This window comes from Hemiscyllium ocellatum, chromosome 28 (assembly GCF_020745735.1).
Source record: "Hemiscyllium ocellatum isolate sHemOce1 chromosome 28, sHemOce1.pat.X.cur, whole genome shotgun sequence".
Lineage (NCBI taxonomy): Eukaryota > Metazoa > Chordata > Chondrichthyes > Orectolobiformes > Hemiscylliidae > Hemiscyllium > Hemiscyllium ocellatum.
In genome coordinates, this window is record NC_083428.1 from 27,730,805 (window position 1) to 27,748,677 (window position 17,873).

The 17,873-nt window shown below is 41.0% G+C and overlaps 1 protein-coding gene across 1 annotated transcript; it reads right to left on the reverse strand.

Moving 5' to 3' along the window:
• Nucleotides 1–1,106: 1,106 nt before the first annotated feature.
• On the reverse strand, nucleotides 1,107–16,062 carry LOC132828876 (acidic leucine-rich nuclear phosphoprotein 32 family member D-like). The gene is made up of 7 exons (XM_060846056.1): nucleotides 15,283–16,062; nucleotides 10,855–11,004; nucleotides 7,268–7,390; nucleotides 5,829–6,045; nucleotides 4,353–4,474; nucleotides 3,767–3,812; nucleotides 1,107–2,720 (listed from the first exon to the last, which is right to left on the reverse strand). The coding sequence occupies exons 1-7, from the start codon at nucleotides 15,334–15,336 to the stop codon at nucleotides 2,647–2,649; spliced, it is 786 nt and encodes a 261-aa protein (XP_060702039.1). The 5' UTR covers nucleotides 15,337–16,062; the 3' UTR covers nucleotides 1,107–2,646.
• Nucleotides 16,063–17,873: the final 1,811 nt, after the last annotated feature.

Sequence of the window (17,873 nt, forward strand, 5' to 3'; positions counted from 1 at the left end):
ATTGCCCCAAGGTCCCTTTTAACTTTCCCCTCTCACCCTAAACCTATGCCCTTTAGTTCTGGACTCCCCCACCACAGGGAAAATACCTTGTGTATTTATCCTATCCATGTCCCTCATGACTTTATAAACCTCTATACGGTCACCCCTCAGCCTCTGACACTCCAGGGAAAACAACCCCAGCCTATTTAGTCTCTTCCTCTCCATGCTCCTCCACTGAGGAGAGATCTTATCGACGTTTATAAAATCACGAGGGACACGGATAGGGTGAGTAGCCAAGGTCTTTTCCCCGGGTAGGGGAGTCCAAAAGTACTCGACATAGGTTTGTAGTGAGAAGGAAAAGATTTAAAACGAACCCAAGGGGCAACCTTTTCACGCAAGACTAATGTGTGTTATGGAAGGAGCTGCCAGAGAAAGTGTGGAGGCTGGTACAATTACATTTAAAATCCTTCACCTGGCAAAAGTGCAGAGTTCAGAAAGCTTGTGATTTCAAATAAAGCTGTAGGACTATAATGTGGTGTTACGTGACTTATGATTTTGTCCACCCTAATACCTCCACATCATAACATGCAGATAGGCATCTGGACAGGTGCAGGAATAGGAAGGGCTTAAGAGGAATATGGGCCAAATGTTGGCAAATATGACTAGGTTAACTTAGGATATCTGGTCAGCATGGAAAAGTTGGACGGAAGAGTCTGTTTCCATTCTGTACAGCACGATACAGAGCAACCTTAATTATCCGAATATCCAGCAAGATTGCAAGGTCCTGATGTTCGGCTAAACTATATTATCCAGCATTCGAGTAACCAAACAAAATACTGCCCGCCTGTGTCCTTTGGATAATCAAGATTCCTCTGTAATTAGGCACCCCATGATCTATATAATGAATGCATCATTGTCAGTGATGGCAGACTGGTTGGAAGATTTCAAATATTTACTTTACTGAGCTCCAAATCTCAACCACACTGGCTGCCTAATAAAGAGTAATTCTCAGTTTACTCAGAGATGACTTTGGAGTCACAGCTGCTGAGGGGTGGAAATAAATGTTTATGGCCTCAGCTACAGCTTAAAGGCGTGCAACTAACCTGTAGCTAGAAATAGAAAACAACTTATTAAAAACCCATTTATTTTTGAAAATTTATAACAAAACTAGATACATTAACATGAAAGCGGCATTCTGAACTTATTTTCTGTACAGAAATAACCTGAACAGGAACATTTCAAAGTTTAATACATTTGTAAAGTTACTACACTGAAAATTTATATTCAAATTCATTTTTGCTCTAAAAAATTCACACCACACTAAAAATAAAAAGTAACAAATTACCTATTTCTAATCTCAACATTTAGTTTTCTTTTAAAAAAGTCCCAGAGTTTATAAATATCCATTTTTCAATGGGTATCTAGAACTAATTCCATAATATACTGTTATAATACAAAGAGACTGTTGACCGAGTTTATACAAATATTTGAAAGCCATTTACTTTCCTCCTTATAAGGTTTTTTTTGCATTTGTATTTAAAAAGTGAATAAACTTTTTCAGAAAATCTGGTACACCTGAAGCAAGACTCACAGCCTCTTTAGATTTCTATTCAACTACTGGTGAAAGTTCCACCAGATCCATGTTTAAGACAACATTAGACGGCACGTTTACAGTCCTGTTAGAACAACCATGTCAGGTTGCTGCAACTACAAAATATACCTTAATTATAATTATGGAATAGATTTTCATACTCAGGTTTCTGAAAAAGACAGCTTCTTAAAACACTTCTGCTCACCACTCTTGCATCAGTTCTGTTGCTATGGAAATGTTAAAACAATAAGTTGTCAATAGTGGAGACTGGGGTTTTTGAAAAAAAGACATTTCTGACACATTGCACAGGCTATCTTATTGTACACCCTAATACAAAGCGACAACTGAATAATCCCATCTACATTTAACAAAAACATTGTCTACCAGACCAACTACACTATAAGGCACAGTAATGTCATAAACTCCAAGCTGAATGCAGTGGGTTTGAGACAGGTTTTTATAACAATGTATAACTGATAACCTTAGTGAATGTTAAGCAAAACGTATACCTATTACAAGAATCATTTGGGCAGGTTTGGGCTTATTACTTTGAAGTCATCACATTCTACCAGTTAAGGCTTTGGACACGTGCATCCCTCTACAAACTTAAAAAGGTTAAGCAATGCCAGCTACTCAAGCTCCTTTGTCTCTCTTTGGAATACCGATCCATGGTGTGGGGGTGAAGGCAAGAGACAAGGGAGAGTGAATAAATACTAATACTGGTTGAAAAGTTCTTGCCTAAAAAAAAATTCTTTGGGGAGGGATGCTAACTGCTTCTGATGGAAGTCACAGCACAGAGATAACAAATAAAACTCACCACTACCAAGTTTTCATGAAACAACTTTGGTTTAAACAGTGGCAACTCTGACTAACCTAAGGCCACATTCCATATCCCTCAGCTTTATCCAACTTGTCAGAAATGTGATAATCAGTTACTATAAATGCCTTTAAAACAAAACAGCTTATGAATTATATTTTTCATAAATATACATCGCCATAGCTACAGATACTGTCTCAGAGGAATGTCACTTGATGCGAATATCAACCACAGTCACAGTCTATACATTTTATTGGACTCATTCATCATCTTCGGTATCCTCTTCCCCATCATCCTCCTGGGTCCTCTTTCGTTTCTGGCCTTGGACAATGTCTGAGAAGAAAAAAATTGTTTAAAACTATTAGATAATGGTGTTTTTGTGGAAGTGAAAGATAAGTGACGACAGTTAAGGAAATAGACAGTAGATACTGGAGATGAAAGTATTCTAGATATATTGGGAATATTTGGAAAAAAGGACAGGAAATGTAGTAAACAGAAACACAGTCTGATTTACTGCATTTTAAATTACACAAAAACATACATAACAAAAATAGTAATTTATTTATGACTTAACAGAATAGCCAGTTTAATGAAATTACTACAAAATGATTACCTGAAGGATTAGGATTGGCAGTCATTCTGAAATAGGAGAATACTGAATATGGTGTCCTTCTGAATTAATTGACCTCAAACATTTGACTTCGCTATGGAACTGCAAATGCTTTTACCCTTCCCACGCCACTTATTTCCCCACCGTCAATTAATTATAAGATCCCCATCAAATTCTGGATTTACAACTGTTAGGAAATTTTTGTTTCTTATATTTGGACGGGTAAAGAAACTTCCCTGAAATGCATTCAGAGTGCTCTTTTAAATAGCACACAGATGGTTTAATTTGTGTAAATTATTGTATTTTAGATATACTTTAAAATGTTTGTAGAAAGCAGTTTGTGCAGTAGCTAAGTTTATTTCATTAAATGTGCATAAGTGGATGCATCAGTGTATGCAGGTCCTTTTCAAACTGTTGGGATACACACTCAAGGTAGAGGAGCAAAAATGTGAAGAGAAGACAACAATGAGATCATAAGTAAGTCAAGACAGTGAGCAGCTGGTGAAGGTTCAGACCAAAGAGATTCATAAATAAAACATTAGAGTACAGGAGGTTTGCAGAAGAGAGATTGGCGAATGAGAATGAGATGGAGGGAATTACTGCAGTTATGATCAAGATGGAAAATACTTAAAACAGAATTCTGAATATTCATAATGTGCAAGTGTAAAATTTTGCACATATTTAAGATATTCAGAAGGTACATCCATATACATGTTTTCTGCACGAATACCAATTTGCAATTGACCTAGTCCTTTTTTCGCAAGCTTACCTTTGCATTCCTCTTCACCATCGTCAGCTTCTTCGTCCTCATCCTCCTAAACGAAAACCATTAAAATGAGTTCGTATCAACAGTATCAGCAAGACTCAGTTATCATACAATTGTATACAGCAGAACCTTTTTTTTATCCAAACGGGACGGGTGGAAAGTATTTTGTTTGGATAATCAATCTGATCGCAAACAAGCGGTAATTTATGAGTGCCGGTTTGCCAAACAATTCTCGATTACCCAGCAATGCACATGATAATACTATTTAACCGATAACTGATCTACATTAACAAGCAGTAATTTGAGTGCCGGTTATCCGGCAATGCATGCCATGGTGGTGTTTAACTGAAAGGTGAGTTGCCCAATGCCGCCTTTAAGGGACCTTAAGATCTTGTTTGGATAATCCGAAATTCGGAAAATTGAGGCTGTACTGTGTAACCATTTACAAATAACATCAACACAAAATCAAGCACAAAGTTTGGCCATATGTGCACTAATACTTGAAAAACAGGAAATGAGATGGGAGAGGGGAAAGAAAATAGATCCATAATATCAGGATTTTATTACTTCTCCAGAGTGTATTACTTACATCCTCCTCTGCACTGTCTTCCTCATCGTCATCATCATCATCCCCAAGTTCATCTTCATCCTCTTCATCCAAGACATCAAATTCTCCCTCTTCATCATCCTCATCCTCCTCTTCCTCTTCAACTACAAAAATCAGACAAGTCACTGTAGGACTTGAGATCCAAATTTTAATTCAAAGCATCTTTTACTTCTAAAAATGGGACCACAAAATTAAATTTAAAATAGAATTACCACAACAATACCGTGCTAAGGAAAATATTTGCATTTGACAGAGACACTAGGATGGCAGGATTCTCCAATCAAGAGACTGGATTTATCTCCTAGAGTTTAGAAGAATGAAAAGGGACTTAATTGAAGTGTACAAATTTCATAGAGATCAATGGGGCCATTGAATGATGAATGCTTCCCTGGCTTCAGGGGCAGGTGAGAGTCTACAACCAGGGGACAATTTCCGAACAAGTAAACATTTAGACAGGCTGAAGTATTTCTTTATTCAGAGGACAGCAAATCTTGAGAGTTCTCTCTTCAGAAGGTTGTGGGGATTTAGTTAAGTATAGTTAAAGCAGATAATGATAAACTTCTACATCTTATAAACATCAAGGGATACAGGAATAACATGAAATAGTACTAAGTGGAACTGCTATAATCTTTTGAATGGGAGGAGAAGCCTGATTAGCCAAATATCCCAATCCCATTCTGTTACATGATAAGACTATGTTTTAGATTATTTTGTCGATAGTAAAGCTATTTCGGATGTATAAACATTATCAATGTGACATTATAAGCAGACATTAAAACAACATAGCTAGGTTTTAATGAAAATACTATTACTATGGGATAATCTCTCAATTTGTCAGTTTATTGATCTCTTTCTTTGTAGAATAAATGTTTTGTAATATATGAAATTTCACGGCTTCCCTCCACATATCACAGATAGCAAACATGTATTATTTATCACCATTGTATATCTGATGCTATGTTGTTCACATAAAAATCTGAAGTCCCTATATTGTTAATATTTTGAAATGCAACTCATACAATTCAGACTGGTGAAATAATCGCACTTGAGCCTACTAACAAACCCCCCCCCGGGGTAAATAGTGGCATTCTGAAAGCTGTTCACGAAGAAATCCTTTCTGTAGTTGTGAACTGGAAAATATTTCCAAAGATTTATCAAAAATTTGAACATTCCACTACTGAATATTTACATTTTAAATTACATTTAATTGTTTACAGAAAGAGTACATCATGAAACCAAAGTAGTAATCAATTATGAGAGTTAAATATATTATTATTACTATATAAATATCAAGTCACCAGCAAGTACTTCAACACTTCAGTTACATTTGAGGAAGCTTGCAAGATTCTTTTACCAAGTGAAATGCTTGTGTTAAGAGATAATTAGTTTGGTATATGAAATATTAAAAACCCATCAGGCTTTGTGCATTATCAGCTTAGATCTTGTATAAATGTTTACCATCTTCATTTTCTTCATCATCATCATCCTCGTCATCATCATCTAAACAATCACCATCGCCCTCCACATCTGAATCTGGTGCCTCCTGGTCATCTTGGTCATATCCATCCAAGTATGTGAGCTGGGGGAGCAGCTTGAACATGCTATCTCTGTAGTCATTTAAGTTAGTCACTTCACAGTTAAATAAGTCAAGACTCCTCAAATTGAGAAGTTTCTTCTGTTGAAGAAGAAAATAAATTTAGTTACGAAAATAATTCATCAAGTATTATTCAATTTGGTTCTCTCACACAGAAGCTGCTGGAACAACTGATATTTTTTATAACAAATACAGCATTAACCTTCAATATCCGCACACTTTGGAACTTGTAGTTTCTCGGTTACATTCAATTTAAAAAAAAACCCTATGGCAAATTCAAATGGAGGATGACCTATAAAATTATATTAAGCAAGGTTCTTTGGATCGAAGGGTCATTAAGATAAAGTGTTTTATTCAAGACATTTTGGGATAATTTGCTTAAAAGCTGAAATTTATTCACACGTGAATTAATGCAACTGGTTCTATAATGGTTACTTCAGTTAAATGGAGAGAGATTTGCATTTATATTGTGGCTTTTATGATTTCAAACATCCCAAAGGATTTCAATCCCAAGTACTTTTGAAACACGGTCACTGCCTTAATGACAGCACAGTACTAACTTCAAGAAACTGACCTCAAAATAGAATCCCTCATGTATTATACCATTCTGATTATCTCCATGTTAATTTCCACAGAAGTGATATAGTTAGAAAGAAGCCCAATATCAGAGCAGGAACAATATGGATCATTCGCATCCCCTCATGAACTGTGGAAGCCTTTGCATTGGAAAAGCCAACACCAGACATTTTACACATTCGTCACAAAATAATAGCCTAGATATATTACCGCAAGTTTAGAAGCATGGCTTCGCTATTTAAACTTGCATTTCAAGGTTACAGCAACAAACTCGAAGAGTGATGGGCATCTTAATAAAACCTTTCAAAACCTTAAGATGGTTTCTGTTTTTGGTCTTTCTTGTTTCAGTGGAATTAATTTCACAACTTGTATTCACCAATGTCCTCATTTATTTTTGTTATGGTTTCTACGTCATTAATGCTCTTTCTTGAACGCAGTATCCAAAACTAAACATATGCTTTTAAAATATGTTTTCATCTAACTGAATATTAAAGAAATTAAAATAACATATCCTCATACAGATTTGTTTATTTTCACCCCTCAGCATGTATGCAGTGAATGCGTACACTAACTCCTTGTATTTCTGAGCCCTGCAACTCCTGGTCATCAACTTACAGGATTGCTCCTTTACTTACCACATGCCTGTATTAAATTCTATTCAGCTAAATTGCAACAAGCTATATATATCATTCATGGCTTCCCACCTCAACTATTGATAATTTCTTACCAATGGCTCCAGAGTATTGATATCTTTGATTTTATTTCCACTGAGGTTTAAATGTGTAAGGCTTGGGGTCCTTTCTGCAAGAACTTCAAGGCCTCCAGATATCCTGTTATCACTTAATTCAAGCTGAAAAATTAAGGTTACAAATGTTTGTAAATCACATTGGTGAACAACTTTGTTACAAATTAAACACCAGCAAGCAGTACTCAGTGGCTCTGTGATGGTTACACACTACCAAAGCCCTGCAAAACATAGTCAACAGGCTTGCTAATTGCAGGTAGATAATAAGCTACACAGATTTGTAAAATAATTTGCATAGAATATCTTTTCAATGGAATCAGTAAAATGTAATCTAATATTATTTGCAGTTACTGTGTTTGCTGACTTTAATATAACAGCACAGAATTGTACTGAAACTATTTTAAAAAGCAAAGCCTAGATTTTATATATCTGTGATTATTAGCCATCATATCCAAGTATATGACAGGCATTTAGGAGCATTATTATCCTAATTCTTTTTTAATGAATTGCAGTTTTTATAACTATCAATACAATTTTATATAAAAGACAGTCCAAGCTGCAAACACCAACGGTAAATCCCATTGGAAGTCACATACATGTACCTAATTAGGAGCAGGGAAAATAATTATCGAATACCTTTCAACTAATCTCCCTCTCACAATTTAGAATGGCCAATGACAATATCTGACACTTTTGAACTTGTGATCAAGATTCAAACTTCTGAAAGTTACTGGAACATGACGAATGCTCAGATCAACCTGAGAGGTAGGAATCTTGATGCCACTGTGAACAAGTATAGAAGTCAGCTAATGTAATTTGTGATGGAGTATGACATCTCTAAGTTCTAAAGCTGAATGTTCTTAAATTTGTGTTTACTGGTGTTGTTTTAGCCAAATGATATGGCAGGCTGAATGCAACAGATTAATACCAAGATGCTGGCCTCCTCAAAATTTAAAGCAATTGGATACGGTTTTTTAAGAATTGCCAACTAGAACATAGCCAGCAACTGATTGCCAATGAACTCAACTGGCTTCCCATTGCATCACTGAGGCAGTAAGTACTATTTACAGAAAACACTTCTTGAATTAAGCATTTAGTATCAATGGATCAAAACTTCCAGAATTACCCTCATGGCACAATGACTAGCTCAAGGCGGCTTACGGTTAATGTCACTTTCTCAAGCCAACCAAAGCTGGCGACCAAGTGCAGCCATGTTAGGGCAATCCATGTTTTGAGAATAAGTATACAATAACAAAGTCAACTAATGAAATGAAAAATATGTTGATAAATGTACAATAATACTTTTCATCAGTATTCACTCAGGAACAGGACACTGTTGCTGACGTGAATATGGAGTCACAAATGATTAGAATGAATGGCCTGGAAATATGCAGGGAAGAGGTTCTGGGAATATTGGAGAGGATGAAAATAGATAAGTCTCCTGGGCCTGATGGCATTTACCCTAGGATCCTATGGGAAGCTAGGGAGGAGATAGCAGAGCCATTGGCCTGGATTTTTATGTCGTCATTGTCAACGGGAATAGTACCAGAGGACTGGAGGATAGCGAATGTGGTCCCCTTGTTCAAGAAAGGGAGTAGGGATAGCCCTAGTAACTATAGGCCAGTGAGTCTGACTTCAGTGGTGGGCAAAGTCTTAGAGAGAATGGTAAGGGATAAGATTTATGAACATCTGGATAGGAATAACGTGATCAAGGATAGCCAGCATGGTTTTGTGAAGGGCAGGTCGTGCCTCACAAACCTTATTGAGTTCTTTGAGAAGGTGACTAAGGAAGTGGACGAGGGTAAAGCAGTAGATGTTGTGTATATGGATTTTAGTAAGGCGTTCGATAAGGTTCCCCATGGTAGGCTAATGCTAAAACTACGGAGGTATGGCATTGAGGATACATTAGAGGTTTGGATTAGGAATTGGCTGGCTGGAAGGAGACAGAGGGTAGTAGTTGATGGACTAAGTTCATCTTGGAGTGCAGTTACTAGCGGTGTACCACAAGGATCTGTTTTGGGACCATTGCTTTTTGTTATCTTTATAAATGATCTAGAGGAAGGGCTTGAAAGCTGGGTAAGCAAGTTTGCGGATGACACAAAAGTCGGTGGAGTTGTGGATAGTGAGGAAGGAAGTGGTACGTTACAGCGGGATATAGATAAGTTGCAGAGCTGGGCAGAAAGGTGGCAAATGGAATTCAATGTAGCTAAGTGTGAAGTCATTCACTTTGGTAGGAGTAACAAGATGATGGATTACTGGGCTAATGGTAGGCTACTTGGTAGTGTGGATGAGCAGAGGGATCTTGGTGTCCATGTACACAGATCTCTGAAAGTTGCCACCCAGGTAAATAGTGCTGTGAGGAAGGCATATGGTGTACTGGGCTTTATTGGTAGAGGAATTGAGTTCCGGAGTCCTGAGGTTATGTTGCAGTTGTATAAGACTCTGGTGCGGCCTCATCTGGAGTATTGTGTGCAGTTTTGGTCGCCATACTATAGGAAGGATGTGGAGGCATTGGAACGAGTGCAGAGGAGGTTTACCAGGATGTTGCCTGGAATGGTAGGAAAATCTTATGAGGAAAGGCTGAGGCACTTGGGTCTGTTCTCATTGGAGAAGAGAAGGTTTAGGGGAGATTTGATAGAGGTGTATAAGATGATTAGGGGTTTAGATAGGGTCGACACTGAGAACCTTTTACCGCTAATGGAGTCAGGTGTTACTAGGGGACACAGCTTTAAATTAAGGGGTGGTAGGTATAGGACAGATGTTAGGGGTAGATTCTTTACACAGCGGGTTGTGAGTTCATGGAATGCCCTGCCAGTAGCAGTGGTGAACTCTCCTTCTTTATGGTCATTTAAGCGGGCATTGGATAGGCATTTGGAAGTTATTGGGCTAGTGTAGGTTAGGTAGGATTCGGTCGGCGCAACATCGAGGGCCGAAGGGCCTGTACTGCGCTGTATCTTTCTATGTTCTATAACAGTGACTGAACATTCATAATGAGCAATGGAAGAAATGTCAGACGAATTACTTAAAACACGTTTCTGTAATTTCAAAGCAAAAATGAGAGATTTACCATTCACTGTCAGATTAGAGGTTGAATGTGAACAGTGCCTTGGTTTAGTTTTCAATTGTTGACCATTACCCAGTTCAATGTATGTATGCTAACACTGACAGTCAGTCATCCTCAGCACCCAATATTGACAATGAACGATTAAGCCAGGCACGTATGCATTAAGAAATACTACTTTACCAACACATCTAGGATTCTAAGTTTCCACCACGTAACTAATCACTAAGGATAAAGATTTAAGCAGTATTGAATGGAAGTTTAAATTGCTGCAGATATTTCATAAATGTACCACGAATAAATCTTAGCTGAGAAGCTTTATCACTGTCTACTATTATGCTCAGAATTCAAGATCAATGTAGGAAGCACAAATATTTATTGCTGAAAAACTTCACGGCAGGAAGACTGCACTGTTCATTCTAAGTCGGCACAGTTGACTGACTGTGTTTATAACTTGACTTTTCTGGAATGATTAACTATCCAAAACATGAGAGCTTCTAATTCTCACCTTTCTTAGTTTATTTAACTTTGGGAGATTTGACACAGATGTCAGCATTACGTTGATCATACTGAGAAACTCTAAACTTTCAAATGATGCAGTCAGTCCTTCAATTTTTCCATCATTTGACCTGCAATTATCCAGAACCAGTTCTTTAACCTGTAAAAGAAAAACAAAGTGTCGCCAAAGATGCACAATAAAATTCAGATAAATGCAATAGTCATTTTATTTGAGCCGTAAGTCAAGTTAAAATATAACATTTTGCAGTCTTCAGTGTACTCTCAGCTGCCTTTTTTGTCACCTTTCTAAGTTGTCCCTTGCTAATAAAGCAGACATCCAGTGCAGGCCAGAATTAAACCCTGGCGAAATTAGCTCCTGCCCCAAACTTTTGGCTCTTGTAGCTCCACCCACCTTGACTGGCTCAGGTGTATTGAAGCAAAACTAACTTACTACCTCTCAGATCCCATTCTGGTAGCATTTTCTGGATATGTCTACAGTCACTGTGTGAGGACAAACGTACTGAGATGACGCAACCTGCTCATCGTGTCTAAATTCATTATTGTACTCACCCAGTGCCTCCGCTAAAGGAGTTAACCTTTCAACTGAGTAGAAAGTAAACACGAATTGGGAATAAAAGAGTGTCAAAAAGATTAGTCAATTGTTCAGTGCTGGTTTGGGGTAGAACTGAGCTGAAAGATGTGACTTGTCAACATTGCCCCCTGCTGGTAATGGTGACCTCCCAATTCAAAGGAGATTAAAATCTCTAATAGAAAATCTATACGTTGACTGAATATATGTTGATGGGATACATAGAAATTTGATAGTCGGAATTTGACAATTATAGTGGTGCTCCCTATTCTATAGATAGGAATTGCTACTGATGCTGTGGTAGAGGGAGTGCAGAATGAGAAATAATCTAAACTCAGATTGGCAGAGGGGTGTGTGGCAGCATAACACCCAAAATAAGCTGAGTGATTAGAAGGTCTACTGGGACACAGCAAAGAAGAGGTGGGAACAAAGGACCTTCTTGAAGGCCCTGGATAAATTGCACTATATTACAAACTAAAAAATGAGTTAAATATTACAAAGATTAAAGAAAGTGGTCTTCGAAATAACTTAGACACGGGGAATGGAGAAAACGCAACCCAGAATGGAGTAATATTCTAGATAATGTGCTGGTGGGAACTGTAATTTGCAGCTTTTATCACAGTAGAGGAAATGATAGGTCAACTATTTTATATTGACTGTACATCAGCACAGTAATAAAATGTCTACTCTTTTTCTTATGAGTCTATTGACAAGTATCAGTCCTTAACAGAAATGAATTCCTGGTTCATCAGCACAGAATGAACCAATCAGTGGTAAAAGGGGAAATGCATTCATGGAGGTACAACAGCAGAGCTGTCCCTCAGTAATCTGGAAAAGAACTCAAGTAGCGAGCACAGCTTTCTCAAAATTGGTCAAAGACCTCAATCAAGGAAGGAAATGCACTTTGACAGCACCAGGTACAACTTGAAGATGACCCAAAACTCTATAGATATTGACAGGTCACTTGCAATATGCAAAAACACCACAGCAAATAAACAGAGAAAGGAGCCAAAAATAGCAACAAAAGAAATGGTGGATTAAAATACTCAGCAGAGCTGGCTGAATATTACAACATTTGTATTTTCCCAGTGACACAGTGAAGTTATTCTGGATCATGTGCTCAGCTCTCACAGTGGGCCTTGACTCTATAACCTACTGAGTCAGATCCGTGAACTACTACTGAGCAATGACCAACAAATTAATCAGTTTATAAAGGTCAAGTAGTTAAACAAACACTGAACTTGGGATATTGACAACATTCAAGGTAGTTAGCATGTTGCAAACTGTCTGCGTAAATTGTTGATTGTCTGAAGCTTCAGGTCATAGCCCAATAGCTACCAGAAGCTGAGTACACAAATACATTTAATTCATTAGTGATGAAAACAGTGCCGTACACAGAAATAGAGCTGAAGTTCCACCATCTACAACCAATGAAACTCAAGATTAGACATTTAATAGACAAAGTGCATCCATGTTGTCAGTAGGATCTGATAACACATTTGCATTTTAAAACAATTGACTTTGCTGCAAATATTACCCTAAAATATTCTGGTATCCACACTTACTAAAATTAAATGTATAATTCTAGTATCTGTCACAGTCTCAGCATGTTAGAGTTCTTCTGTTCACGGAATTACTTTCTAAGTTCAATCACTATGGTTTTATAACCTATTTTGACAGATATAGTTCAGGAGTAAACAGTCTGGACAGGTATCTCACTGTAGCTGAACACCGTCACAGGATCTTGTACATGTACCTGAGGTGGAAGAAAAGGGCACTCAAGTCAAGACCTATAAAATTTCACTTCTCCACAACAATATCTCAGCTCATGGAAATCAAGATCCCACAACCACTCAAAGGATAGACCCTTTGAGGAAGCCAAACATGTGTGACAGGTATTTCAAAAATTATCTAGGAATGTCCTGCTTGAAATTGGCTCCAAACTGAAACAGCTCCACAGCAAATTAGAGGACTGTCAATGACTGAACTAGCCTGGCTCATTGCTGACACTAGAGACTCCTACCCATGACAGGCCTTGATAGCTGACAGAGATCATGCTGCTGGGATCCTTCTGCCAGCTACAGCTAATCTGAGTCTAATGTGAAACAGGCTCTGATATGGACAAGTGACAGGAAGACTCTTGATGCTCTGTGCTGATAAACTCCGCAACTGCCTTTACACATACTAGAGAATTATGTAACCTTTAACTATTACTACATTCTGCTCAAGTTCTCTGGATCAGGAGAGAGTGACAAATCCCTTCAAGAAAATTGTGACAATTCAACATCACCCAAGCAAAAAATGGCACTTGTGGATTTCTACTTTGTCAGATATTTGCCCCTAATCTCCCATCAAATCCCACACAGTAGTTTAGTGGTCAATACTGAACTGTAAAGTTGCTTTGTCTTACCAATTTTGCAATCAGATCCACAAGACTGTGCTGCTAATCATTGTGCAGTTCTCTTGAATTCATATTTGCTCTTGACATAAATACAGTTCCCTTTCCCAATTTCTAATAACAGAGTCAATGCATACTTCATTGTATATGAATACGTTCTATCTAGATAAATATTTTATTGCCCATCCCAGTTTTGCTTCATTATACTGTGGAATTAAAGAACTTCACAACAAAACATGAATAAAGTAAGCCATTGTTTTATGCTACTCATTAAGCAACATGAATCCTAAACAGAACATCAACATATTTTACTATTAAACCAGAATATTATTGCACTTTGAAAGATGCCAGAGAACACTTCAGCAAAGGTATTGATCATCTGGTTACATAACAAAGCTATTTCAGAAAGTGTAATAATCAGTGAGCAGTTAAGAGTTAGTAAATGGGGAGGAAGAGAATTGTGGCCATTAAGAATATTTATTTATTTATAATCAAAATGTAAGCGATTGCAGGAAAACAGAACATGAAATGAAAATCCAGAAGTCATGTCCACAGTTCACTCAAGTTTCTGCAAAGATATAAACGGGTGAAGTAAAGAAGCCAACACCGAAAAGGTAACATTCAAAAATCCATGCGCTGGGAGCAAACTTTCAGTAAAAGCCCCCACGCTCACGGGAGACCCACATCAGAGAGGTGACTGAATACTCAGGGGAGGTCAAACGCTGAGCCGCCTGTTTGGGGGGAGGGGGAGAGAAAGGAAGAGAAGAGCAAGTATGTGTGTGGTGGAGGGTGCGGGGACGGGGGGGGGGGGGAAAGAGGGCCGGGTGGGATGGTGTGGGGGGGTGAGGGGGTGTGTGTGGTGTGGGTGAGGGGGTGGGGGTGGTGGGGGGGGGGGTGCGTGGAAGGCGGGGGTGGGAGTGCGCGCGCGCGCTCCCGGCGGGGGTGGGGCAAGGGGGTAATGTCGCGTCTTTCCTGGAGATCGGGCCCAATCCAGGCGAGTCGACCTCCCGCCCCACAAACAACACGTGGACAGGAGGCGGCCCCGGGGGGGAGGGGGGCGGAAAACCCCCAGCCTCCCCCACCCCAATCCCCGGGGGAAGGGGCCTACGGCTCGCATCCCCTCCCCCCTCCACCATTCAGGGCCGGGCGGGCGGGAAATGGGCGCAGGGGCCGCCCGGTGCGGGCCTGAACATTTCTCCCCAGCCTCCTCCCGGTCAGGCCGAGGGGAAGGGGGGGGAGGAGGGTGTGTGGGGAAGAGGGACCCCGCACAAGGCCGCAAACCGGGGAAGGGGCCGGGACACCCCGTCCGCCCGCCCGGCGGGAAATTTAAACGCGGCCCGCGGTCTCTCTGAGTCTCCCGCCCTCGCCGCGGCCACGCGGTCCGGTTCAATCCGCCTCTCCCCCACCCCCACACATCACCGCCCGACATACCCCCCCCCCGCGAGGCTTACATCCGCCGGAGTTCTGTTCCTCAGCTCCAGGTTGATCCTCTTCTTCATGTCCATGACTCTGGGGGGAATGGCCGCCGAGATCGCTTTCAATGAGAGGCAACAGACGGAAAACCTGGCTCAGCCTCAGCAGCTCCAACCGCGCCAAACTGCCGAAACCTCTGGGAACAGCCGCAGGTCCGCCCAAACCACCGCCCTCTGACGGCGCCCAGAGCCACTGCAACTACCAACCCCCAAGTCCGCCCGAACCACTGCCCTCTCACGGCGCCCAGAGCCACTGCAACTACCCACCTCAAGTCCGCCCAAACCACCGCCCTCTCGCGGCGCCCAGAGCCACTGCAACTACGAACCCCCAAGTCCGCCCAAACCACCGCCCTCTCACGGCGTCCAGAGTTACTGCAACTACGAACCCCAAGTCCGCCCAGAGCCACTGCAATTACGAACCCCAAGTCCGCCCAAACCACCGCCCTCTCACGGCGCACAGAGCCACTGCAACTACGAACCCCAAGTCCGCCCAAACCACTGCCCTCTCACGGCGCCCAGAGTCACTGCAACTACGTACCCGGGTCCGCCCAAACCACCGCCGTCTCACGGCACCCAAGATATTGCAGCTCCGTTTCCCTACCCCCTGGCACGGAGCCAACAACGTCACGGCAGACAGAACCACTAGAGCTCTAAAACCGCGCCTTCAAACCACGGCGCCCAAAACCACGACAGCGTCAAAAATAAGCCCACCGGTCCTCCCAAACCACCGCCCCCTTCCAGACCCCATCGCTGCTGCAGCTCCGAACCCCAAATCCTCCCGAGCCACCGCCCACTATCGGCGCGCACTGCTGCTGCAGCTCCGAACCCCCGCGGGGTCCGCCACAAACATCGCCCCCTCACGGTGCCCACCTCCACTGCAACTCCAACGCGGGGTCCGTCCAAATCTCCGCCCCCTCACGGCGCCCAGTGTCTCGGCCGCTTCAGCGAGCGTCACAGAAACCAGCGCCACCTGGGGGTTTCTTGCATCTCTGCAGCACAATGGGTTGGTGTCAGTTGCTGTTGAGTAACAGGAGCTGCCAGGAGAGAGAAAAAATAACCTAAATGCCAGCCATTGGTTAATGACAGGGAGATTGGTGGCTTTTGTAATTTAGGATTCTGACGGGGTTTGACAAGATAAATGTTGAGAGAATGTTTCCCCTCATGGGAGAGTCTGGGACCAAAGGGTATAGTCTCAGCAATTTCTTCTCTCAGAGGATTCTGAGTCTTTAGAACTCCTTGAGAGATATGAGGGTGAGGGTGGGGGGGTGCAGGGTGGAGTCTTTGTGTATATTTAAGGCTAAGAGAGATGGATTACCTGACTGATTAAGAATCTGGGGTTAATGAAGGGCAGGACAGTAGACCTTAAATGTCAGATCAGCCATGATGCTACTAATGGTGGAGCAGGCTTGAGGGGCCGAATGGCCTACACCTGTTCCTATTTCTTATGACCTAACATTAAACTATGACCCTACCCGCCATAGTAACAGAATCAACAAGTAAGAGAAAGACACAGAGACCACAAATAACTGATGCTCCTTGTCCAGCATTGAGCCCAGGAACAGAAAATGAAAGAATATTAGGAAAGGGTGATTAAACATTGATCTGATAATGTACTCTATGAGCTGCTACCCATTGTTCCAAATAACTCCAGTATTGGCTTGCCTGAAGGGTGTTTAGTTCAGACCCAAGGATTGTATAAACTTTGGTAACAGGTAACAATAGAAGCAGCTTGGAATCATCATGAGGATTGCCAGTGGCTGCATCCCCAGTCCAGGGAAAAAGTTGACTACAACAGTCTGGGCAATAATGTCACTGCAGCATTTAGTTATTAGATTCCCTATAGTATGGGAACAGGCCCTTTAGCCCAAGAAGTCCACATCGACCCTCCAAAGAGCAACTCACCCAGACCCATTCCCCCACATTTACCCCTGACCAATGCACCTAACACTATGGGGCAATTTAGCATGGCCAGCTCACCTGATCTGCACATCTTTGGATTGTGGGAGCAAACCAGAGCACCCACACAGACCCAGGGAGAATGTGCAAACTCCACCCAGACAGTTGCCCGAGGCAGGAAATGAACTGAGGTACCTGATGCTGTGAGGCAGTAGTGCTAACCACTGAGCTACTTTGCTGTCCCAACTTTATACAGGAACTTTAGTATTAAACTGAACTGATTCGTCTTGGCCAACATAGTAGAGAATCATGCATGGACTAGTAATAAATTCATTAATGGACTGAAAAATCTCACAAACAATGCAGTCAGAATGGTGTCTGCAGCATCATGGATGCTTGAGCAAATGAGGAAAAACCCAAGACAAATTCATAGGGCAAGGTAACCATTTGGGTAACTACATTCACAATTATTTAACCTTGTGATGATTCTAAGGCTTTAAGACGTGTGTTTTGTCCTGGTTTTTGAAATGAAGAAAAGTTGATACAGAGATGCAAAGCAGTCTGCTCCAAAGCCAATAAAGTAAACAGCTTGTTAGGCCTTCAGATATTTTTAAAATTTGGAACCATAGAAGCAGCCAAAATGGTGGGGACAAGCTCCCACCGAACCAGGATTT